This window comes from Cylas formicarius, unplaced genomic scaffold, assembly GCF_029955315.1.
Source record: "Cylas formicarius isolate icCylForm1 unplaced genomic scaffold, icCylForm1.1 PGA_scaffold_8__14_contigs__length_24414737, whole genome shotgun sequence".
In the NCBI taxonomy this organism is placed as follows: domain Eukaryota; kingdom Metazoa; phylum Arthropoda; class Insecta; order Coleoptera; family Brentidae; genus Cylas; species Cylas formicarius.
In genome coordinates, this window is record NW_026844361.1 from 6,717,471 (window position 1) to 6,742,796 (window position 25,326).

General features: G+C 34.5%; 3 protein-coding genes across 4 annotated transcripts; all 3 read right to left on the minus strand.

The window, feature by feature from the left end:
• Positions 1-523: 523 nt before the first annotated feature.
• On the minus strand, positions 524-1,906 carry LOC132706226 (pancreatic triacylglycerol lipase-like). The gene is made up of 3 exons (XM_060677434.1): positions 1,830-1,906; positions 844-1,651; positions 524-660 (listed from the first exon to the last, which is right to left on the minus strand). The coding sequence occupies exons 1-3, from the start codon at positions 1,888-1,890 to the stop codon at positions 570-572; spliced, it is 960 nt and encodes a 319-aa protein (XP_060533417.1). The 5' UTR covers positions 1,891-1,906; the 3' UTR covers positions 524-569.
• Positions 1,907-2,021: 115 nt separating this feature from the next.
• LOC132706195 (pancreatic lipase-related protein 2-like) lies at positions 2,022-11,349 on the minus strand. 2 transcript variants are annotated; one of them, XM_060677379.1, is made up of 3 exons: positions 11,212-11,349; positions 4,442-5,309; positions 2,022-2,156 (listed from the first exon to the last, which is right to left on the minus strand). In XM_060677379.1, exons 1-3 carry the CDS (start codon positions 11,276-11,278, stop codon positions 2,084-2,086), a joined length of 1,008 nt encoding a protein of 335 aa, XP_060533362.1. In that variant the 5' UTR covers positions 11,279-11,349; the 3' UTR covers positions 2,022-2,083. The 2 variants fall into 2 exon arrangements, with proteins under 2 accessions (XP_060533362.1, XP_060533361.1); XM_060677378.1 differs by lacking the exon at positions 11,212-11,349 and adding an exon at positions 9,212-9,302.
• A 3,156-nt stretch (positions 11,350-14,505) lies between these two features.
• Positions 14,506-22,259, minus strand: LOC132706119 (pancreatic triacylglycerol lipase-like). Its single transcript, XM_060677253.1, has 3 exons — positions 22,177-22,259; positions 18,990-19,833; positions 14,506-14,970 (listed from the first exon to the last, which is right to left on the minus strand). Exons 1-3 carry the CDS (start codon positions 22,238-22,240, stop codon positions 14,880-14,882), a joined length of 999 nt encoding a protein of 332 aa, XP_060533236.1. The 5' UTR covers positions 22,241-22,259; the 3' UTR covers positions 14,506-14,879.
• Between the last annotated feature and the right edge of the window lie 3,067 nt (positions 22,260-25,326).

A 25,326-nucleotide genomic window follows, 5' to 3' on the forward strand; every position in this document is an offset into this window, starting at 1 on the left:
TCTGTGTTCAACCATTTAAGTGCATTGCCTCTAATTCCGTACCTTTCCGGTTTCCGTAGCAGTATATCTTAGTCTGAACAGTGGTAGGCTTTTGTTAGATCTAAAAATATTCCAGTTGCTCCTTACACTTTTTCAAAAAATTGCAGTAATGTTTTAACAAATTGGAATCTTGCTGTCTGAGTAGATCTTCCCTTCTAAAAAGGTTAATTAAACGTTTACCCACGGTCAGGTCAAATAGTTTAGAGAATCCAAGCAACGAAGTGATAGGCCTACAACTGACCAAGACTTGGGGATCACCCTTTGTAAATACGGGTTTTATAAGTGATATTTTTAACGCACTTTTAAATGAAATATAAGAAGAAATAAAATAATATTCGCTGGTATTATGTCTATACCAGTGCTGTGTTTATTTTCCCGATGTTATGCAGAGGAAGAAAAGAGAAACAACGCTTAGCCTACAGCAATGTTACTCATCAACCGCAGTCATTAGTCAAAAGAGACAGTCAAGAGATTAATTCAAAGAGTCGTTTATTTTACAAGTTTGCTTATAACGGATACAGATTAAGTAATCAATGACTCCTAAATCTTTTTGAGCTTCCGTCTACATGAATTGCGTATGGCGGGTGGCTGTTGGTTGTCAGGTAGTAGTCTCCTCGAGCCCTGAAGAGACAAACATGATAGAAAGAGATAAAGAGAACAACTCCAAACGCGAAGCAGGTGTAAGTCAAAAAATTGTGTACTAGTTCTACAATAAAATCAATTATTTGATATGAAGAACGTCTGCAAAATCACATGGATAGTGTAGGAAAAGATTGCCTTCATACCGAAATTATGTCTCCTTACCTCGTTTCCAAATTGAACCCACCCATGAGTGCCGTAGATTCGTTTCGGCAGTTTCCGTTGATATAATGGTCGTAATTGTCGCATTTAGTACTGACAAAGTTATTCTCCTTCCCAACGGACTCTGCATACAGATCGATAGCTCTCTTGTGGCTACATGCGGCGTCAAGTAAGAAACAGCCTGCTTGTACGGTGCCTCCGTTTGGCCAGAAATCTGAATGTCCCACGTTATAAGTAATTCCACCTAACCCCGCGTTGGTGTGGATGGCTTCCACGTATCCGGCGTCAGTGGAATCCAGTCTTCCGGTGGGATCGGATTTGGAAAAACCGATTCCGGCGGGATCTAAACCTATTATGTACGCCAGGGAGCCGTTGGTGCGAGCTCCAGCAGCTCCCGCGACATGTGCGCCCAAGCTATGACCCGCTATGGTTATTTTGGACAGCGAGTACTTGCCATCTGATACCATGTCCAGCATGAAGTCGCCTATAAACCCGCCGACCTGCCCTATGCTGTTGACAGCGGTTACGTATTCGGTGTTGGACCATTTTTCCCAACAAACTGCCACAACGTTGACGTCGTGGTAATTCAAGAGAGCTTCCTTGACTTTCACGGCCAGCGATCCGATTTTACAGAAGTCGATCCAACCGTGGACGAGAAAAAAGGTCTCGAGGTTCGCATCGAAGTGAGTTTTGGACTCTATAGTACGAGCTGCTTTGAATTCGACTCGGGTGCCGACAAGATCTGCGCGACTGTAGAACAGGTAGGTTATATCTGATGGTTGTACGGCATGGAGGTCTCGAATTTTGGTCGCTGTAATTTACAGGCACAAGCAAGGAGTTTAAGAGTTATCCTCGGCATGTATAAGTAATTATAGAGGATGAAAAATATGCACTTGCAAGTTAAGTTGACTATTCCCTTAAAGCTCTTTAGCAATCCACTTTTCTCTACCTGTTTAGATTACTTTTTGATTATCGTGCATGCAACCTACCTTGAATTGTCGATCCGAATGCGGTCGCCAAGAGGTATAGCAGGATTGATAAGGCACCCATAACGAACTGGTCGGAATTGCCAGTATATCCATTATCTGTATTACTTCGAACTTATAAATACTGCCAAATGTGGGACACGTATCCTACTAGTCTATCAGTCAAGGACGCGCGACAATTATAAACAAAAAACTGTTTACGTTTATTTACAATATTTCTTTACAAAAAAAAATTAGTCCAATTTGACCTGCTCGGGCTAATGAAGCCCAGTGCTCCCAAGTCCGTAAGGGAAAGACGCAGCCGTGTCCAAAAAGTACGTCCCAGAGAGCCTATAACAAGCAAGTAGAAATACTAAGAAATTGTGGAACTTCCATTGTCTTTAATTTTTGTTTACACAATCCGTGATCAAATTGAAACTAATTTTAAATCTAAGGCTACGGTGGTTTATATATTAGAGTAAAGCCACTCCGGGCATTTCCAGGATTTTACTGCACGGGTTTGGGAGCAATCGGATGTTTTCGGAGATATTTCCCACGATTTGAATTTTGACGTTTGTTAATTCTGATGGTCATATCAGTGAATGTATTCATGTTGTTTTGCTAAAATGTACCCAAAACTAACTGTCGTAGAAAAAGTATAGTATGCAACACGTCCGGTAAACTTTTTAAATCACTCGTTTATTAAACAGTCGCTCCGCTCGTGTCTAATAAACTAGTGAGTCAACTACCCTTTACCGCACTTGTTGCATAATATACTATTTCGAAACGCACAGCAAAAACTATTTATTATTCAGCATGGTTACAAATGGTCAAAACTCAAGAGATATATCAGAAAAAAGGAAATATACCTGGCACACACTTGCCTTGTCACTCAAGCAAGAATGAATTTGTTGTTAATGACTTTACCCAATAAAAATAGGTAATAACATAGTTTTATTGGAAAGGATCCATCGAAAGCCAATACGATACAAAAACTAGAAAAGAATCATAAGCAGATAATGGATAAATGGACCAAATTAATAAATTTGAAATTATTAGTTATTCTTACTATAGTTCTAGTTAGTTCAGTTTTAATAAATGTTTTTAATCTGATTTTACGTAATGAAAGTTTTCTACTATTAACTAATCATCATTTTTTGTGAAACTGTTGCGTTGAGTAAGGATGTTCATAATAGAAATTTTATTTAAAAAAAACAGCATCGAGCATACCTGATTGTGTTCTTAGATAACACCCATTCTTTTTATAAATAATTTTTAAAATCCACTTTTGTCAAATGTTGATTCTCTCTAAATATTTGTTTGTCAAAATGCTAAAATTCCATAATTTAAATGCTATTGAACATGCGCATGGTACTAGGTTTTAAGGTGCCCTAACTCTAAAATCTGAAAATTGGTAGAAGTGATATAAGTTTGATCGTGATATATTCGGAGTGGTGGGCCCACCTCCATTACTATCAAAGATTACTCTAAGATACTTACTAAAAGATTTGACGTCAAAGTTACTAGAGTTGCATCGTCTGCAAATGCGATAGGGCTCGCCCCACCACCTTAAAAATGTCATGAATATAAATAATAAAAAAGAATGGGCCAAGTGACAGTTTCTTGGGCTCCGCAGGTGAATTCTAAAGGATCACTCAGAAAACCATTTATTTCCACATAGTAATTTTAAATCTACTCTTGAAAAACCAATATTTTTTATTTTTTTTAATCAATAATGAGTGGAGGGAGGGATGGGACAGTTTTTTCTAATGAATCGTATACTTTTGAAGTAAGAGCCGCCACTGCGTCCTCTGTCGATCTTGCCTACCCGAAACCATATTGCTGTTCTGATAAAGTCTTATTAGATTCGAGATGTTGTTTCAGAATTTTTTCTAAAATCAAAAATAAATTTCTAATAAGTTAAATTGTTCTATAATTGGAATAGTTTGATTTTCACCTGTTTTAAAAAGTGGTTTAAGTATAGCTTTTTTAAATGATTCTGGAAAAATGTTAATTTTTAATAGATTAATTGGTTTATTAACTGAGTGAAAGGTGCTTTGATATGTTCTCAAATTTATTTTAGAGTTTCTGATTTTTGACCATCTAATCCCAGCATTTGTCTAGGTGTTAGTGAGTTAAGTGCTTTTAGTGCGTCAGTTGTATTTGTACTTTACAGTTCTTATCTTATCTTATCTTAATTCTAAATCGAGTGATGCTTCGTCACTGCATATGATTGCTCTTTGCTTGCATGAATTCCAATTAGGTTGCTTCAGAATGGTTACTTTGTTGTTGGTTTAAGATGATTAAGAAAGGAGTATAGCTGTCTATTGTTACTCAATCTCAATATCTACTAAATGCCAGGAGTTATTTAGGTGTTTCTCCTACGGGTAGCTGGACTAGTAGTCTGCAGTTGATAACGGCCAATAATATATCTGCCCGAAGCGTTGTGTAAACAAAAAATAAAGACAATGGAAGTTGGCCAATCTCCTAGTATTCCTACTGAATCATTGTCTACTACCTTCAAACAAACTATGGCAAACAAGTTACAGCATCGCGTCATGGTGCGATGAGTATTAGATTATATCGCTTTCAAGCGCTTGATTATGCGGAAACCAACCAAATAATTAAATACTCACGAAGTGTTTAGAAAAAATCCACCCATCACGCCTACAGGGTTATCGCTGCAGCTGCCGGCCAAAAATTCCTCGTAACTCCCGCACCATCTACCTACAAAGCTATCGTCGACGAGGGACTCGGCGTAGTAGGAAACTGCCCGGAAGTGGTCGCAAATTCCCACTCCATCGGAACAGCCTTTCTGGTCGTAACCTCCGTTCACCCAGAAATCGGAGTTGCCGACGTTGTAGTTGTCTCCGAAGAAGGTAGCGTCGGTATGGATGGCGTGCACGTACCTCGCGTCGGTCGGATCCAGCCTGTTGGCTGGGTCATTTTCCGAATATAAAGGTCCGGCTGGATCCAAACCCACTATACGTGCTATAGACCCTTGGTTTCTTGCACCCGCGTAACCCGAGATGTGCGCACCCAAACTGTGACCCACTACGGTAAATTTTTCCAGAGACTGGCCTGTGCTGCCGCTCAGTTCAGCAATGAAATCCCCGACCAGACGTCCCACTTTAGGAAGCGCCAAAGTGGCAGTTATGTACTCGTTTCTCGACCATTTGGTCCAGCACACCACGAAGATGTTGACTCTCTTACCACCCGTGAACAGGGCCGGTTTTACGCTAGTCGGTAGGAAACCGGTATGGCATTCGCCCAACCAGCCGTGGATGATGAAGAAAGTTTCGGAATTGACATCGAAAGTCGTTTTGGTCAGTACTTGAGAGGCTTCCTTGTGTACCAACGGCACACCGGGATCGAGTTCCGAGCCGTAGAATATGTAAGAGACATCGGAATCTAGTACGGGTACTAGACCTAGATCCTTCAAGGCAGGAACCAACGGACCACTCGATACTATTTCCAAAAGGCCAGCGACCAACTCCAGATCACCTGGAATTGAAAATGGAATTTAATCTACGTTTTATGAATTATTGATTATGCTTGAAGCGACGATTCTAAAAATTATTATAAAATATATGTGATTTTGTTGGTGGGACTTTTGAATGGTCGAAAACTTTTTCAATAAAGAGCCAACAGTACTTTGAAAATATTGACTTTAAAATTTTACCTCGAATTTGTTAAATATTTCAATAGAGGTAGCCCACGGTTCGATAGTGGGTCCCAGATATATAATGGCGGTATTATTTGCTCTACGGCTCGAGACAGTCATTGCAATACACTTGATTCTTCTTCTTCTTCTTTCTAGCATAGATATCATATTAGTAGACTACTGCCTGTTCATTGCCCACACGTCTTCCTTGAGATCTTTTCCCTACTGGGTTGTTCATTTTTAGGTTCTTGTCTTGTATTCCGCACTGCTGTCTGATGTCCTCATTCCATATTCTGTCATACAACATTTTACCCTTTATAGTTCTTAATATTTTCATTTCAACTGTACTCATCATTTGTACAGTTCTGTTTGTATCCATTCTTGTTTCTGCTGCGTATGTTATAATGTGGGTCTTATAACCGTTTTAAATATTAATTGCTTGATTGATTTTGCTCTCCGTATTAAAATATTTATTCTTCCACAGAATTTTAAAATTTCTTTTAGACATCCCGCTATTAGAGCCGCTTTTATTGTGTGCTCTCTTACTTTGTTGAGAAGGCTTCCGTTACTCGTTGTTGCTGCACCCAAATATTTAAAGTGATTTACCTGTTATTACTTTTGAATCTATTTCCAGCTTACATCTTATATGTTCTTTGGTTGTAATGTAATGTAATGTAAGCATTTAGTATTCTCGGTGTTGATAAGCACGTTTAATTCTTTTGCTTTAGTGTTAAAAGAGTGTAGTAGTCTTTGGAGATTATCTTCAGAATCTGCAACAAGAACAGCATCGTCTGCGTAGCAGACGGCATTGAAGAATGTGTTTCCCATTTTAAATCCAGTTGTTGTAGCAAAGTTTTCTATTATTTTACCCATCAATAAATTGAATATATATGGGCTGAGTGAATCGCCTTGTCCAATTCCTGGTTTATATTTATATCTTCAGTTGTCGTAAGTCCAACTCTGATATTTGTTCTATAATGGGTGTTTATTTATATCGTGTATTAGGTTAATCAATCTATGTTTTAAACCTTCCATTCTCATGATTTCTAGGAAATCCTTCAAACGCACTCTATCGAAAGCCTTGGTCATATCGACAGAACACATATAAGCAGGTTTATTGAATTCTAATGATTTTTCGCATATTTGTTTGACAATAAATATTGCATCAATGGTGGATCTGTTCCTTCGAAAACCTTGTGGTTCTTTTCGTATACTTATGGCTTTGGTGACTACTCCCAGTATAATTTTTGTGAATGCTTTGAGGATGCTATTAATGCTTCGATAGTTTTCTGGATTCGATTTCTGTCCTTTTTTGAAGATGGGTATTTTCATCCTGTTCTTCCAATCGTTCGATATATTTTGTTCATCTATGATGTTTTTAAATAAAGTTAGTATTTCATTCTGTAGTTTTTTCCCTCCGTATTTAAGCATTGTATTGGTGATCTCGTCTGGTTTAGGGCTTTTCCTTTTCTTTAGAGATTTGAGTGTATTTTCTAGAATGTCATAGGTTAGTTCTATGCTGTTGTTCTTATCGTGTCCATTTTGTGTTTATTCCATGTCTTCCTCTTCCTTAAATAGATTTTTAAAATATATTTCCCACTGGTTCTGGTGTTATTTTATTAGTTTGTACAGTCTCTATGACTTGGCTTGTTTCTTCTTAACATCCCCCATATTTTCCTTTGGCCTCCATACATGTCACTCTCCATTTCTTTTGAAAATTTTTCGCAGTGGTTTTCTTTTAGTTCTTTTATTCTTCCGTTTACCTGGTTTCGTTTTCTTCTATAGTTGTTCCAGTTTTCTGGTGTTTTGTTTCGTACATATTTAATGTACTTTTTTTATTTTGTTGTGCTAGTTCCGTTACTTCCGAAGTAAATCAAGGTGATTTATTGATTGTGTTGACATTTACCCGTCTTTTTCCCACTGCTTCCATGGCGGCGTCTAATATGTTGTTTTCTATTGTTGTCCGTTGTTGGTCTGTACAATCTTGAACATTGATTAGTTTGTGTATTATTTTTTTGGTTTAATCGGTTTTCATACAGTTTTTGAACACCCTTGTCCTCTATCGATTAGACGTTTGTTGTTTATATTTTCGGTCTATCAACAATTGATTAAAAAAATTAATTGTTAGCTTTGGTTAGAGTTAGAAAAAAATTGTCCTAATAAAATAAACTAATTCTTGCTTGTATTTGATTATGACAAATAATTATATATTTAAACCAAATAACACATTAACATAATTTTGCTTAGTTCATTATTGCAAGCAGTTGTTGCTTTTACATTTATTAAAAGCAAATAAAATGAGTTTAAATACAAATAACTCAAACCATTTGTTCAACAAGGACCGCCATCAATGTCACTTCGTTATCACAACGTCTGTGCCATTGTATCTTTTGTCAGCGCTGACGACGGGGTTCTAGGTTTTTGAAAGCAAAACCGTAACAATTATTTTGAAAATTGAAACGTTTTGGTCAAAATGTGCCGTGGCTCATTTGTGGCCTATATGGCCTGTATACAGGGTAAGTACTTATACATTTTTTTTAAAAATTGCGGTATACTTTTCTTTTATCACTATTTAAGTAACATTTCATTTTATTTAAATTAATAGCGGTTTATTGAAATAAATAATTAGAAACAATAAAAATTTAATTGTCAGAGCAAACTAGTGTCTATTCGGAACAAACTTGATAGGGATTAAAAATAATAAGTGCATATAATTGTGATTCAAGTCATATATACCTATAGCACTAAACTTGGTGCATTGTCCTAAAAAGATTAATTGTTATAGTTGTTGACTCCTTTTGTATTTTACAGGCATCGTAGCGAAGATGAGTCCCCGAATTAAAAAAATATATTGAAATTCTGTATATATTACGTGTTTGAAAACATTTTTTTAAAGTTAATCTTTTATTTATTCTTTTGCTTAGAGATAGGGATAGGGTATAACAATGTATTAAAAACGATAATACAATCCAAACTCTCAGTAAATTATAATTACTATCAAGGTATTAGGAGCCACACAACGATGGAGAACTAAAAAACATAATATTATAAAAATCAAACAAAAAACTCTACCTAACTATCCTTATAATGCAGGAGCTATAAAAAAAATTTTGCTCCGCTGCCTCTAACACCTTGCCCAACTCAAAACATCTTAACTTTCCTAAAAATAACTTTTTTGATGTAGTTGAGAAAGCGTACTTGCACATGTAAGTGATCGCATTTTTAAGGCTTACGATGATAACAAAATTACTGCCTTTGACAAAATAAATAATAAAATCCTCATTGGAATACTTCATCACATAGGGTCTAGTGAAGTGAAGATTAAGCAATAATCTCCTTAATGGGCTTTTACGTTTGGGAATTGCCTTTTGTTTTTATTAATGATGAGAACAATAAAACTAATTATTTTTAATTATTATTACACCTTGTATGTTTTACATTTAATTCAAAAAAACAGAAAATTATATTATGAACGTGTGGGAGCGCGCATAAATTTTTGTAAATCGAAATTGGCTTTCTGTTCTCCTCTAAACTTTTTAATAACTTCCAAATCTTCAGAGCTTTTCAAAGCTATGTAAAAAACATTTCATTAAAATTAAATTAAAACTTTTTCTCGTATGGAAGATTATTTACAAATTGTTACATAAGATCTGGACCTGGACTGCTCCAGATTTTTATTTTTTAAATTAAATGAACTGTCTTATTTTTTACTTCATCATATTCACTTTAAACAAAATCTCACCATCGAGTATATCTTGGCACACAGCAGTCGCAAAAAAAACGCCAAGCACACACAGAGGCATCCGACCCAACATTTCTACACACAAAGATCTTTTGTCTGTGGTAGAGGTTTTTTACAGCATTTATAATGATTCCAAAATTTTGCCTAATGCCCGAACAAACGACGCGATTAAATTTGCAAATAAAGCCAACAATCGGTTTGATTAAGTTCAGACGAGGACACGAGTGCATACGAGATATAATTAACACGAAATCTTAACACTAGCGAAATAACTATCCACACGTGAGATAACGCCTTAAAACTGAACCTTGATAAGACCCAACACCTCGAGTAAAAAGACTGTTACGAATTGTACTTCAGCTAAACTCATTTGATGAGGTCGTGGTGCAGTTGCAACTAAAAAGGTTGATTGATGATAAGTATTTATTTATAGTAAATCATACTTTATTGCATTCTTATTTTAGCCACGGAGCAGTACCGTGGGAATAATAATTCGTCTTCTTGTGGCTTATCAAAATTGCAAAAACAAACGATATAAACTATCGGTAGAAACGGCTACCGTGATCATCATCAGTCATGTTTTATAAGAACACACATTATGCAATTGCCCTGTTGGGTTGTATTGCTTCTTAGATAATAATTAATGTAAACCCCAGATTCGTTTTTTTTTTGTTATTTAATTGTGTGTGTTTTCGATGTTTTTGTTGTTTGCTGCCGGTTTATACATATAATGATAAACATTATATTACTTGTGAATCTTTGACTTATAAGAATATTTTACCGTATTAAGCATATAATAAAATATGTCAGTAAATTTTTTTATGGTCGCGAGCAACGCAGAGGTTTCATACACTTCTAGAACTTTGTAAACTGGCATTGTATATTTCTTGAATATATGCCAGTAAAAATAAAAAATAAAAGAATCTGCAAGAGAAATCAAGATTCTTTTTTTTTTCATATACATAGGTCCAAAAATGTTTAGTTTTTAAGATACAGCGTGTCAAAAAAGGGGTTTTAATAACTGTTTTAAATATTCCTTGACGAATCTTGTAACAAGAGGCTGAGTTAGAATTTATTAAACTAAAATTATGAATTGCAGTGACATCCACAGAGGCATCTGCTCCATTGATTTTTTAACTCTTTTTCAAATGAAGCCACCAAAAAGGCACCTTTTTTGCCTCTCTATTTTTTTTTCGCATTTTGCTTCATTTTCGAAAAAATAAAATAAAAATCAATTGATTGCATGATTGACAACAAATTCTAATCGTTTTTTTATGAATAATTTTAACAATCTATCCAGATTCCTTAGCTGTTTTATGTGTAGTGATAAGGAAAACTTATCCCTGACTAGATTAAAAATTTTAATTACAGTTCATTTTTGAATATGAAGAAATATTTATGAAAAGTGTTGCACCCTCTCTCTTAAAAACTATGCATTGTCGGAGCCATGTTCCTGATATGAAATTTATGTAGGATCATTAAATTAAATATTGGTGAAACTTTGTTTGCACGTGCCACCTGCTTTTTTTCTTTTTGCAATACAAAGGCTTGAAACTTAACTGCAAGTTATTGCTACCGGTGGGTAGTGATCTTATTTTTTATTTTTTCAGTTATTCTTGGGATCTTATTTTTTTATATTAGTTCATTCATTATCCTTTAATGCAGTTGTCGAGTCCTTTAAAGTAAAAATTAAACAGCTTTATTTAAGTGCCTATTTTCTTTAGATAGCATGTTTCCCAAACTCCGAACCTCGCAAGAGAGACTGTTCCATTGAGTCCCTTTGGACGGATAATTTCCGCATCAATACTTAGTTCCCAGTGGTACTTAACAGTGCCTTATACAACTTTTAATAAAAAAAAAACAAACACGTGTGACTCTCTGGTTAATAATGTTTGAGACCTTTACTCGTGAGTTTATTCATTAAATTCTTATTAGTATAAATTGGATTATAACTTCTAGGGGAGCTTAAATTTTTCTGCAGTTAAATTCTTGACCCTTACCTTTAACAGAAGCTCCAGTGACGGCTGACAGGAGAAGCAGAAGCGGTTCCAGGTTCATTGCTGACATATCGTTGCCTTAATTCACATTTCTATATCTATTTCCGAATAAATCTTGACGATTGAATATATATACAAAAGTCCTAACCATATTGCATTTATATATTCCTGCCAGTTTGGTGATAAACGTTAATAAATTCACAAAGTAAATATTTATGGTTTTCCTGTCCTTTGATAACAGCATTTTTCTCTCTTGCAATAATTTATGCTAAGTACCAAGTACCTAGTTGATTGCCATATTTAGGGCGCTGACCAACTTTTTTTATTTTTTTTTCTTAAATAAATGTACGTAACATTTCTTGACATAAATAAATTAAACTAAAAAACAAGGTAACAAATGCATGGTCACATTTATTATTATTCCTTATAGGATTGGGTAAATGATCTTATCATTTAAATACATCAAACAGACGACCACCGCGATAAAATAAAGTTTATAACATTTAACTTAACCGGTGCGAAAGTCTCTCTCCTTCAGTTGGTTGTCAAAAAAATGAATGCTGTAGATACATTCCTAATTGTTTCAGCTGACACTGACTACTTAATCTGTGTGATATATACAGGGCGACCCAAGAGTAAATTCTTCGATCTGTCATGGGAAAACTGTAAACAACAAAATTTTGAACAGAGCAATCCGAGTAAACTATTTTCAAGATGGCGTCACATCCGGATATACCGGAAGCGCGTGGCAAATAAACCATCTGTCATTTATAATATCCTACGCCTCATGAATCTACAGTGTGTCCCACTTAAAAACTGTAAACCGTTGTAAAATCTTTGTTTATGGTGCGATTTTGATTTCTTTTTGTTGGATAGGTCGCTGAAAAATGCACTAAAACCTTGTTTTGTTTATTGCTTCAACTTAAAGTCATGGCCAACTCAGACTATTTAACAAAAGAGAGAGAAAAGAGAAATACTATTGGGGATTTTTTTAAAAATAAATTGGCAATGAATGCTTATTCGGGAGTACTTAAAATACAGGGTGTTTGAAATATCGTTTGCGCCCCGCTGAAGGTTGTACATCGTTTTGAAATCTTTGATTACGGTTTGAGGTTAATAATTTTTTGTGTTCGTCATTTGTCATGGCTATTAGGGATTTCTTTAAAAATAAAGTGTCAACGAAATCTTTTCATAATTCTTTTTTGTTAGATAGATTTCACTGAAAGACTAATCATTTTCTTAAAAACAAATATGATCAGAGAGGATCAGATATGAACTAAACAGACTTTACAAAGCTGCATTTTTTTAATTAAAAAGGAAATATCAAATTTGATTGACGTCGGCAGACTGTTTCCTTTTTAAAAAGTTTGCCATGGAGAAGCGAATATTCGATAGTCAAATTAATATTTTAATTTTGTTTACATCTTTCGAATACTAGGATATATTAATTCTGCTGTTTTAAGATGATACTAAAAATAAATGTCCCAGTAAAGTCATTTTTATCTTTATTTTTTAAATTTCCCCAATTAAAATGTGTAAGATCTTAAAATCGCATACAATATTTATTTTTTTAAAACATTAAATACTTTGATCATTGTATTAGTTACTTTTAGGTCGTCCTGAACACGAATCTGTTATCATTTTCCATTTGAAAAAATCTCTAAAAGTACTTCTCGATTTTCCGCTTCAAAAAACTGTGTCAGCTAACGATATTTCGAGCACCCTGTATTCGAACTTCAAGGAAATTAGTATAGTTAGGTTTGATCCCTAACAGCCCTTCTCGATATTTAACATCCAAAATTAGTCCTATTTAGCCATGACTTCAAAAATTGGTATAGTTCGGCTCTAAGTACTCCTGCATAAGAATTCGTTGCCAATTTACTTTTTTTAAATCCCTTCTCTTCCTTTTGTAAAATAGTCTCAGTTGGTCGTGACTTTAAATTGAACCATTAAGCAGCACAAGGTTCTGGTACATTTTTCCGAGACGTATTCAACAACAAAAAAATCAAAATCGACCCATAAACATAAATTTTACAATGGTGTACAATTCTTAAGTGGGACACACTTTAGGTTCATTAGGTGTAGGATATTATAAATGACATTTGGTTTATTTGACACATGCTTATACTCGGATGTGCCGCCATCTTGAAAATAGTTTACTTAAGTGTCTGTCTACTGTCTAACTACGCCTTTTCTGAGATATTGAACATTGAGCATGTTATGTTTTATTATATTTCATTTTATTTTACTTTTTCATCATTCGAATTTGATTATTACTTTATGGAGAGTGTCACAGAATTTTAACCAGAACGTTTGCGATGCATTATCCGCAAAAATGGAAACCATCAGTTAAGAAGATTCGGAAGAACTCTCAAAATGATAAAGATTTGAATTTAGTTAAAGCAATTAGTTAAAACATTGAATACTTGACGATGGAATTTTAAAAAGAGCAAAATTAAAGAAACTATGTTTTTCAGTATATATTCAAACTGGCGCAATTAAACTTCAGTAGGTTTTTCGTATGGGAAAAGCAATGATTTAATTAGGATATACATTTCGTTGCATACAGTCTCGTTATTGTACCTAGTATAAAAAAATCGAACACTGACAAGTTAGGGGATCGAAGACGCCAAAGAAATGGATCATTGTTAGCTATAAACTTGTAAACTGAATATTTACTGATTTTTTTTATACTTTACGTACCATGAAATGTATCAAGAATTTTCGCGGAAATTCCAAAAAAGTTCGCACAAAAATCCGAATGCGCCATCGTATTGAAATTATTTTGGCCCTATTGACCCGAACAACATTGGCTAATTCAAAATTCTGAATTTGGAAATGGAGATGGAGATGTTCGGTAGAAGGATGACTAATGAACCTGTACGGTTGCAGGTCTTCCAATCCCCAAGACTCCAATATCACGAGCTGAATCTCGCTCTACCATTAACATACCATATTGCAAATATTCAATAAAAAAAGGTAATGCAAATTTTTCATAGCTTTCATAGTGCTAAAAGAGTGTTAGTTGTTGGTAAATATTTAGAAATAAATGATTTCTTGTATTTTTTCTTGAATGAGGAAAAAAGTTATATAAATAATAATATAATACTAGTATAATTAATTTACAACAAATTTTAAATGCATAAAAACAACTATTTAAATGTGCGTTTGATATTGAACGCAAAACCTTGTCTTCATTGCAGGATTCAGTTGTGAGTTAACACAATAACCAACAGGAGTAAATTTGTTTATGGAATAAAAGAAGCAATTATTTATTATGATTTTATTCATCACTGCCTATTAAAATCACATCTTATACTTTAGCATATATTTTTCAAAGTTTCCAACAAAAAAATAACACAAATGTAGTTCAAACATGTCGAGGAGTTTGATTACGCAGTTTACCGCTGAAAGTTTTCTAATAAAAGCTAGACTCATGATGAATTATTACTTACATACTAGTAGAATATATCTCTTTTAGTTCGGTTAGCTCAGTTGAAAAGTATATTCAACCCGCGAGCTTCCCCCGTGATAAATTGCAGTTTAAAATTTGTTTTAGTCTGTGAAAATCCGCGAGTAGAAAATGAATAACCGCTTTATTTTTGCCGGGTGAGAGTACCTTAGAAGCTTAATTAGTCGGTTGGTTCAGCTTTGAGATAGAGTGTTTATTTTTATTTCATATTTGCGATTACTTTACTTTGCTGTTTTCCGCGTGCGTATGGCGAGTTACTGTTGGTTGACAGGTAATAGTGTCCTTTAATCCTAAAAAAATAACATTTATTATTACTAGCCCTAACAATTCTATAAGTAAATGACTATATATATATAAAGACTGTTTATAAGAGGTTTTTAAGAAACCTTATAATTTAAAGCAGTTTTAATAAAGCTTCATATGCTGTAAAACTTCCAATATAGACTAAAACCATTCCGTTCAGTTTTATTACATTCTGAAAAACCTTGTTATAACATTTTTACTCTTGTGGTATTATAACTGACTCCAAAACAGTTTTAAACACTGTTACCGGCGCCTTAAATTACAATCAAAATAAAATAATTATTCAATAAGCTTGATATTTTGTGGAAATCATGTTAAGTTTAAGTAGAAAATGCAAAGGGTCACTGCAAATATACTTTTTATTTCTTTCAAAATTGTTTAATTGTTTTTGCTTCAACAATGACTTTTGGTATAGGGTTAAGGCTGAATACAGCTATATATTGCCTATCTTTTAACTTTAAGGCTTTTGAAAAATTAGTTTTAAAGTCACTTGCATGTATATATATATATATATATATATATATATATATATATATATATATATATATATATATATATATATATATATATATATATATTTATATATATACATATACATATACATATATAAATAAATAAAGAATGAATTATAAAATAATTATTCAATCGAAGGACTTCGGAAAAACAGAAGTGTCCTTAACGGTCATTCCAAGTGTAAGATTTTGAGGCTATCTGGCGGTGATTTTAGGATAGTCAGAATTCTTTTCACAGGTTATCACAGTGAGTTGTTTCAAGCCTTAATTTATTGATCAAGATTGTTTTTAAATTGATTAGTGGATGTTTATTATATAGGTTAACCATTAAGACGATTCGAACAAATCACTCTACTTTGAGAAAAATTCCTTCTTAGTAATGTGGCACATTTTTCTTTAGAAAGCTGTCTGGCATATATGAAATATGCCGAGGTTGTATTTGTATTGACCACTAATAATATTGTATACCGTATGTCCTATTAAATTAAATGGAATAGAGTAACTAAGTTTAGTTTTTAAAGTCTGGTTTCATTGGACAAGTCCTTTAATAATGCAGGTATTTTAGTGACCCTATACCCTTTTCAATTCTGTGTCATTGACATAGTATGAACTTATATGGCAAGCTTCTATGTCAAATCCCTATACCTCAGCATTCCAGTAGAGGAGACCTGCTTAGAGAAAAGAACGAAGCACTTCCGCCGTATATAACGGATCTGTCAAGACCTGCCTGAAAAATGCTTATTTTACGTACAACGGGAAAATATATCGACGAGTGGATGGAGCAGCCATGGGATCATCTCTCTCACCTGTGATTGCTAACCTTTTCACGGTTTACTTAGACAAAAAAGCAATAGAGACTGCAAATCTTAGGCCAAAACTATGGACAAGATTCGTTGATGACGTATTTGTTGTATGGTCTTTTGGCAAGCTGCTGAAATTCCTAGACCATCTGAATTCCGTTCATCCAAGGATTCAATTCAAAATAGAACTTGAAGAGGATAACAGTCTGCCCTTTCTAGATGTGCACATCACAAGGACCGAAGATGGACACTTGGAACAGAGAAAACCAACAAGAAAACCAACACACACCAATATATATCTGAACGCTGAGTCTTACCACCACCCATCACTTATACAGGCAGTGGCAAATACTTGGTCTGGCTCGGTCCTTCAGGCTTACGAACGAGAAGAACAGAGATGATGAACTGAAGAAAATTAGTCCCGCTCAAGTTTCTTTGTTAAAATTAGCCTTAAGTGTTAATAATTTTGTACTTCTTTCAGTTTAACATCGTGCAAAACATGTTTTGTTATTTTTTTGCTTTATGTTTTATGTTTTTATGTTTAACACAACAATGTATAATAACTATTTAAATCCTCATTTACACATTTCTAACGGTCTTCTTTATTTCTTGCTGACAGAACTAGTACCGCATCATCAGCAAAAACAAAATATCTTGGTGTTAGTCCCAAATATTGAAAATTTTGTATATAATGTAAATACTTGAAATGCAGTAAGCTGCCTTTTTTCTTTTTGGTTTGTTTATTTGTGTGTAGAGTTTACGGTCTTTAGAGTATGTCTGTAGAAATTGTCGTTCAACACCTCTGAAGCACGTTTTTTGTAATTTATAAAGCATTAAGCATTATATCAATATGCTTTTTATAATTCTATGAATATTGTTAACATATACTTAGCAGATTTGATGAGACTCCTAAGGAGCTACTGTTTTTTTGGGAAACCATATTGGTATGGATCAAACTTTTCTTGTTTTTTTGTAAATTTTACTATCTTTTTTTAATTATTTTTTGTCATTTTTGAAAATGTATTCAGGACAGAAATTCATGTATAATTGTTAAAGTCCTTTGGTTAGTGTTTTTATATACTGGTATATATTTTTGCTGAGTTTAGTTCTTCAGGGCACACGCCAGTTTCTAGGATATTACAAACATTGATCAAAATTTCTTCTAAAAACTAACCAAAACTAGTGTCTAGATTGAATCCTTACATTCTTCTTCTCGAAACCCTAGATTTATATTAAGATAAATTTTTGAAGCCAGTTCTTTATCCAATTTCTGAGAAGTACGTGTTCAACTCTTCTGTCATTTTTTGTTCATCTTTAATAGTCACTCCTGTCACGCTTTTTATTTCTCTTATTTCCGTCTTTTTTGAGTTTGTCTCAGCTTCATTGACTTACTCTTAAAACCTTAATTTAAACAGTTGCCGTAAAACACCGACCAGTAAGTAAGCTTGACAAGTACATTTTGCAAATACATAGAAACAATTACAATCTCAGAAACGACAAAGATGATCAAATTATATTATTATTATTATCCCGAATTCAAAACAATTAACATTTTTTATCTTGATTTTGAGAAAGCTTCTAACAAAAATCCTTTTCAGGTATTGTTCTCTCTGGAATTCATGGGCAACTTCTAAGAATCAATGCAGATTTCATACAGGAGCGAACGTATGAGGTTTTAACTAATGGGCTTCCTCAAGTTTCTGTGCTTGGTCAGCAATCTTCCAGTAAGCTTAAGTACCAAGAGTCTGATGCTGACATTGACATCATTAAAACATGGGCACAACATAGTCTAATGTCCTTCCTAAATTCTCCACCTAGGGAGGAAGTAATCCTCCATCGCCTACATCATTAGGCCTTTAGAGGTTTGCGATGTAAAAGAACAAAAAGATTAAGCAATAATCATTGCCGAAGATTTTATAACCATAGCTTTTGCGAATCTGACACAAAAGCTATTTGCAAAGCTATACAAGTTCATACTATGTCAATGACACGTATTTGAAAAGCGTATAGAGTCACTAAACTACCTGCATTATTAAAGGACTTGCCCTAAGATAGCACCGCAAGATAGCCTCATAGCAATATTGCACTTGGAATGACCGTTAAGGACACTTCTGTTTTTCCGAAATACTTCGCTTGAATAATTATTTTATAATTCATTCTTTATCTACTTGTTAACTTTATTTGTATATTTAAAGAACAAATAAATCAACAACTTATAAGTCATGTTATATTTGCATGTTTGCCATTTGACATTAGCGCACTAATAGTTTTCAATTGTCTTTCTCATCATTTGGTTTTATAGCCGTAACGAAGTTTTTATAATTCTTTTTAGTTACTTATCGAACTGTGGTATTCTAAAATCATCTTGGATTTTATTGCTACAATAGAACTAGATAAGTTTCGAAGGGTAAAACATAAAATTACTTTCTTAGTCTTAGAGTTGTTAGAATATTTAAAAATCTATTGCTGTCAACTTTAAAGGAAAAGCAAAAACAATATAGAAAAAGCTGAGACGAAGAGGGAGCGTTTTATTTTGGTGTTGGTGTTTTTAACGTATTCCTTGGCGTTTTAAAATCTTGCCAATATTAAATCAGATGTCATGACTCGATGCCGACTAACCAAAAGTTAGTGTCAAATGTGCTTCATAATTCAGAGGTAACACGCGCACGAGTGAAAACGGAACCAAATAGCTACCTTGTATCCAAATCAAAGCCGCCCATGAGAGCCTCTGAATTATCCCGACAATTCCCGTTGTTGTAATCGTCGTAAGTTTCGCAAAGCTGGCTGACAAATCCATCTTCCTGCCCGACGGACTCTGCGTATAAGTCAATAACCCTCATGTGACTGCAGACCGGTAGTAATATGAAACACCCTTCCTGAAGACTTCCGCCGTTGGGCCAGAAATCCGCGTGACCCACATCGAAAGTGACTCCACTTAGGCCAGCGTTGGTGTGGATGGCTTCGACGTACTGCGCGTCAGTAGGATCGAGTCTCCCGTCTGGGTTGTCTTCGAAAAAAAGGGGCCCCGCGGGATCTAAACCTACAATATAGCCAAGGGACCCGTTGGTGCGAGACCCTGCCGCTCCCGCGACATGGGCTCCCAAACTATGACCCACTATGGTAATGTCGGATGACGAATATCTGTCATTTGAAGTCGCGTCGAGGATGAAATCGCCTACGAGCTGACCGACCGCTTTGACGCTACCAGCAGCCGATAGGTAGTCTCCGTTGGACCATTTTTCCCAGCATACACTAACGACATTCACATCGTGATACTTGAGAAGCGCTTCGAGGGTCTGAACTTGAAGTTGTCCGGTTCTGCAGTCATCAATCCAGCCGTGAATTAAGAAGTAGGTCTTCAGGTCCGGGTTGAAGTTGGCTTTCGATTCTAGCACCTGCGCCTCGTCATAGGCAACCAGGGTCCCTTCGGTGTTTTCGCGGTTGTAGAACAAGTAGGTTATATCGGATGGCTGTACGTCGGACAGAGCCCTGCCTGATACCATACCGGATGCCCCAAAAAATCTTCCAATATGAAATGCTGAAAATTAGGGGCGTAATTGTTATTTTGATTTCGGATTCAAAAACTTCTAATATTAAGCACCGCACTAAAAGTGGTGGGTAAAAAATATCGATATTTACAAAAAAATTTAGATACAAAATTTGGTTGGCTCTCGCAAACAGTTGAATTTATCAATTATTTCTAAACAATCAAATTTGAAGAATAGTTTATTAATAAACAATTTATTCAAACCATCAAATAAGAACACAGCAAATAAAGCAAAATAAAATATAAAAATACAATTTTTAAATGTTGAAATATTAAGTCCTGAATACACTGGAATATGCCTAGATTATTTGCTATGATTATGGAGCGGAGAAAATGCAAAATGCAATGCATTTCTGGTCTGTTGTTGCCAAATAAAGATCCTGTTCGGCACTTTTCGAAACGTGTTTATTACATTACAATAGGGCCGACCCAGGTACTTTACCGCTTTCTTATATACATATCAATAGATTCATAGATTTACCCATTACACTGTAGGGTATTCCCAATCAAAGCAAAAAGTTCTTGGTTACATTAATGAAATAATATTACAACAAGAATTGGACAGTCCATGGGGGTGGAAATTTTTAGTATCTTTAATATTGTCCACTTGAAACGTTTTCGTGTGCCTTGTTTTGTAAGGTGACTTGTGTCTGTGACTGTCTGTCCAGTGTTTGTTAAAATGCCGAATACTATGTTCCATATGTCAAGGATAAAGAGCTATGTACCGCTTGTTCGAAAATTGTAAGTAAAACCATATTTTCGCTTCTTTTTCCAGGATACAATAAAACAAGAAAAATGTATGTGTTTCTACTCAATTATTTTATAGTAAAAAAAATAAGATCTATTACCTGTTTTGGTGTAAGAAGATTGCTGCTTTTATAAAGTAAATTATTGGTTGCTAATGTCAACAGTTTTAATGTATTTACAAAAATATTCTATTTGGTAGAAGTAGGATTTTTTCTTATTTCTTTTTTTAACGAATGTGAACCCAAATTAGTTACAGCTTTTTTGGATTTTACAGTTTCATGCGGATAAAAAATTTATTGTGGATCAGCACAAAGGGCGAAAATTGCAACCAGGAGAACCCTCCCAGCAAACAATACACATTGTCTTGAAGCAAATCGAAAAACAGCGAGCACGTCCAGCTAAATACCACAAAAAACTGGACAACCACAATTTAATATCTTATTTGAAAAAATGTAATGTAATTTACAAGCAAATTGTGAACGACATTAAAAAAAAAGTGAGTGAAAATTATTTTTATCTTGTGTTATCTTTTTGTTTGCTATATTTGAATTAGTGAAAAAGTCACACATATCAAAAACTAAAATACTTTCCTATAACTTCTGTAGATGTTGGACGAAGTTTTTCCATTTTTTAACATGTGTTTATAGATAAAAGGCGCAATTTTCTTTTCTCTTCTTAAAATATGAAAAACTTTTAGTCATTAATTTCTTTTGCAAAAAATAGTTTGTAAATTTACGAATTTTATGTTGCGAAAATAGCTATTATCTGAACGTATCAATGTTATTGTTGAGTTATTAATTGCATTATATATTTTTTATAATCGCAAATAATATTTTGTTCACTGTAAGATATTTATGTCTTAGATTTTATGTTTTAAAATTTGTTAAGCAAGTATCTATCATCAAAAACCGATATCTTAGATCTTTGATATCCTCTATACTTAAGCGTATAGGTAACCCTTAAGTTTTTCGCATAATTTTTGAAATACGCGGTACAGATTAACTATGAGTTGACCAGTATAATTTGTGAACTTTACGGCAGAGACTTTATCATTGTTAACATTAACAAATAAAAAAATTAGATAACGTTTATCGCAAATTCTTTTTTTTTATTTTGCAGGTGATTTATACTTTTGGAGTGTTTTGAATTTCAAAATTCCGATAAAAACCAAATATTTACACGTGTTTATTTGTTTCGTTTACCTCAGTTATTAGGGCTTAGTTGCTATCATTCTTCTTAACTACCGAGCTTTTTTGTACAATACCAACATTAATTATGCACCAAACAGGGTATTTATAATGTAATTTTTTAAATTGTACAGAGTGGGTCGAAACGTCATTGACCGTTCATCTTTCTTCTCTGCTCCTCCTTACAAAGATTTAGGAGATCGAAAGTACACGCCTTTTATCAATTAACCAACAAAAAGTAATAAATTTAATATTTTTTAAGCTATCTGTCCAAATTAGACTATAAAGAGGAGAAGCAAAAAACATAAAAACCAAGGGCGACATTTCGAACTACCTTTTGTACTATCAAAACCCTGAATAGATCGGGATTGCTAATAACAAATTCTTTAAATACGCTTACCGTAGGAAGGCGGCGCGAAGGCGCTTGTTGTGAAGAAAAACAGCAGAAATAACACGGTACTCATGGCGTTTGGTATTGAGGAATAATCTAAAAACAATAATAGAATCGGCATTTATATCAAAAACGCGATAATTTCAGAGATATGTTGGGATACGGTAGATAATACTCTGATTTCAATTTGCAATAAATACAACCGAACCACTTACATCATTGAGTTCTACTTCAAAATTCCATCAGGAGTGCCCTTTTCCGTCGTAATAGGGCAAATAGCAGAGTAGACCAAATCAGAGCAAAAAGCTCAAAACTTTTGTCATTTTTACAAATCTAAGCAATCTAAGCTAATCTGCTCACGGCAGTACATATGGTAACGTGCGAGGTCATATTAAATACAGGCAGAAACAATTTGGTAAATTTTTGTTAAATTTACTTAATATCGGTTGGCTCTCGTAACACGCTCCGCTGTTGTCCTGGTTTTTCAATTTTCCCATTTGCTCCATATAATGTAATCAGTTCTTCCTTCTTTTGGATCCCGTTTGACACAACATGCCAACAGCACATAGCAAGATCTTGACTGTCGCTTCCTTTTGAAATTGCAATCTGAGTCCCTCATCTGTAACCTCCCAGACAATCTGCTTCATCCCTTTAACTTTAGCTCTAGCACAAAATACAATTTTCAAAAATGTTTTCATTTATACAGAGTGTTCCGTAAAAGCATAGCAATGATTAGTTGCGGGCATTTCTGAATTCATTCACATATTTTTGGAATTCAGGAATTGGTAGGTTTATATTACTATTACCAAATATAAATAAATAAAGAAAGAGGTTTTTATTTTCGATAAAACGCTTCAGAATCAGGTGACCACCTTACCAGAAGGCAGACTCTAAAAAAAAAACATACAGTACATACACACATATAAAAAAAACGTTTTTCTTCACATTACGTACAAGAAACTTAAGTTGCTGAATAAACTAGAGGAACATTATTTTCAAGAAAATTTAACAAATATAATTTTTATGACACGGGACATTGTTTTGATAACATACGTTTCTCCAGAAGTTGATACGTTGGAAAAATTCATGTATCATCATGTGGCTGTGCCGTATATGTAAAAAATAATATTCAGTGTGAAGCATTAGATCTTGATAAAATTGTGTAGATTTGCATGCCGAATTCTGCGATATTGTGTACCCTACGATCGATACAGTGGTTATAAGTGTTTATCGTTCTGATTCAAAGGGTGTTTTGAATACCTTTTTCAACAACTTAGAAGAGCTTTTGTTTAAAATTTACTCCCCGACGAAAGAAGTTTTTATTGTTGGTGATTTTAATGTAAAATTTCATTTGGGTAACGACGACAATCAAAAAGAATTATTGAACATCGTTTGGCATGCATGAGACCATTCACGATAACACTAGAATAACAAATTCTTGTGCCAACTGCATCGACAACATCATGGTTAATGTGTCTGATGCGGGTTATGTCTCGGGGGTTATCGAGACGGGTTTCTCTGATCACTCTGCGGTATATATTGTCTTCTCCACAATTTTACAAAAACAGACTCAGAAAACTTATCATAACTTCATTACAGAGAGAGCACTTAACAATTTGTCTGAAAGATTCTCGAATGCCGACTGGCGGAGGTGTCTTATCTCTGAGTGAGCCGCCTCATGCAAATTCTCAATTGTGGAATGGTTGTAGAGCGGCACTCAGCACCGGAGAGGTCGGGATCGCCTCTAGTGTGGTACAACAACTATTTGAGAGCTCTGTGAGATAGAGTAGTATCAACAAAAAATTCGTTTAGAATAACTGGTGATTCTCGATTATGGCATGAATATAAACATTTAAATAGAATTTACAAGAAAGAAGTTAATCCACTAAACCGCCTCTTATGGCGACTACATTGCAAACTCTAGCAACTTAAGCAAGCAAGTTGTTGGAAACTAATAAATAAAAACAACAAAAATCTTCAACTCAACTCAGTCTTTTTCTCGGAGATCACGTATAGTATCACCAGTGGTGTACATAAAACCAGTGACCCTTCCATTTTTCTTAAACAGATTATAAATCCTTCTTCTTCTTGTTATTTGTCACCGGCCACAGAACTTAAAATTGAGCATAATATTCTCTCTCTTAGTGGTTCTTCTCTCGATGTTTACAGCATCAATTCCAGGGTTCTGAAACATATGCTGCCTATTATTAAGGGTGCCTATTATCCAATGCGATCCAAATAATTACCGTCCAATCGCAATAATCCCGGTTCTGGACTATTTCGAGAGCAAGAATTTGTTCAGCAGTCCTCAATTTGGTTTTCGTAAGGGAAATCTACTACTCTTGCTCTTGTGGACTTTGTCGTGAAGGTGGCACTTGGTCTTGATAGCACTGAGGTGGTAAGAGACACATTGTTTGACTTGACTAGGGCTTTTGAATGTATTGATCACAATGTATTGTATCGGAAGTTGGAGTGGTATGGTGTGAGGGGCACTCCGCTAGAATTGCTTAAGTCTTACCTGAACAATAGATCTCAGTTGGTCGAAATCAACGGAACTAGGAGCGACCAACTTCCCGTCAGGTATGGTGTTCCGCAAGGCTCTATCCTAGGCCCCCTACTTTTCGTTATATACATTAATGATTTCACCTTAAACATCCCCCATCACGTTACCGATACTGCCCTCCTTATAAGGGGAAAGAATACCATTCTTCTGGCGGAAGAGTGTGTCCGCGCAGAGGAAGTCGCGGAGACCTGGTTCGAATGCAACAATCTTGTTTTTAATTCACAGTCCAAACACGAATTTTAGATCAAAATATGTTTTATTATCTACCTATCTATATTTACGTTTTCTGTTAAATTTTGGATTCCATCCATTTTGCACTTTATAATTTATGTATTGTACCTTTATAGAGTATGTCTATTGTATATTTTGTCATATTGCTTTCACGCATGGAATTATTTTTCGCCTATGTCGTTTTGTTATGTAATTAGACTACATGGAGAATGGTTATTACAAAGGAGTAATAACTGCAAGCTTATATAATTAATATTGTAGACTTCATCAAAGGATACTAAATGGAGACCATCTCTGAAGTGTTGTAAATCAAAATTTTTAAAATCTCTCACTGTTTAAAAGTTGACGGGACAGGCTTGTTATGC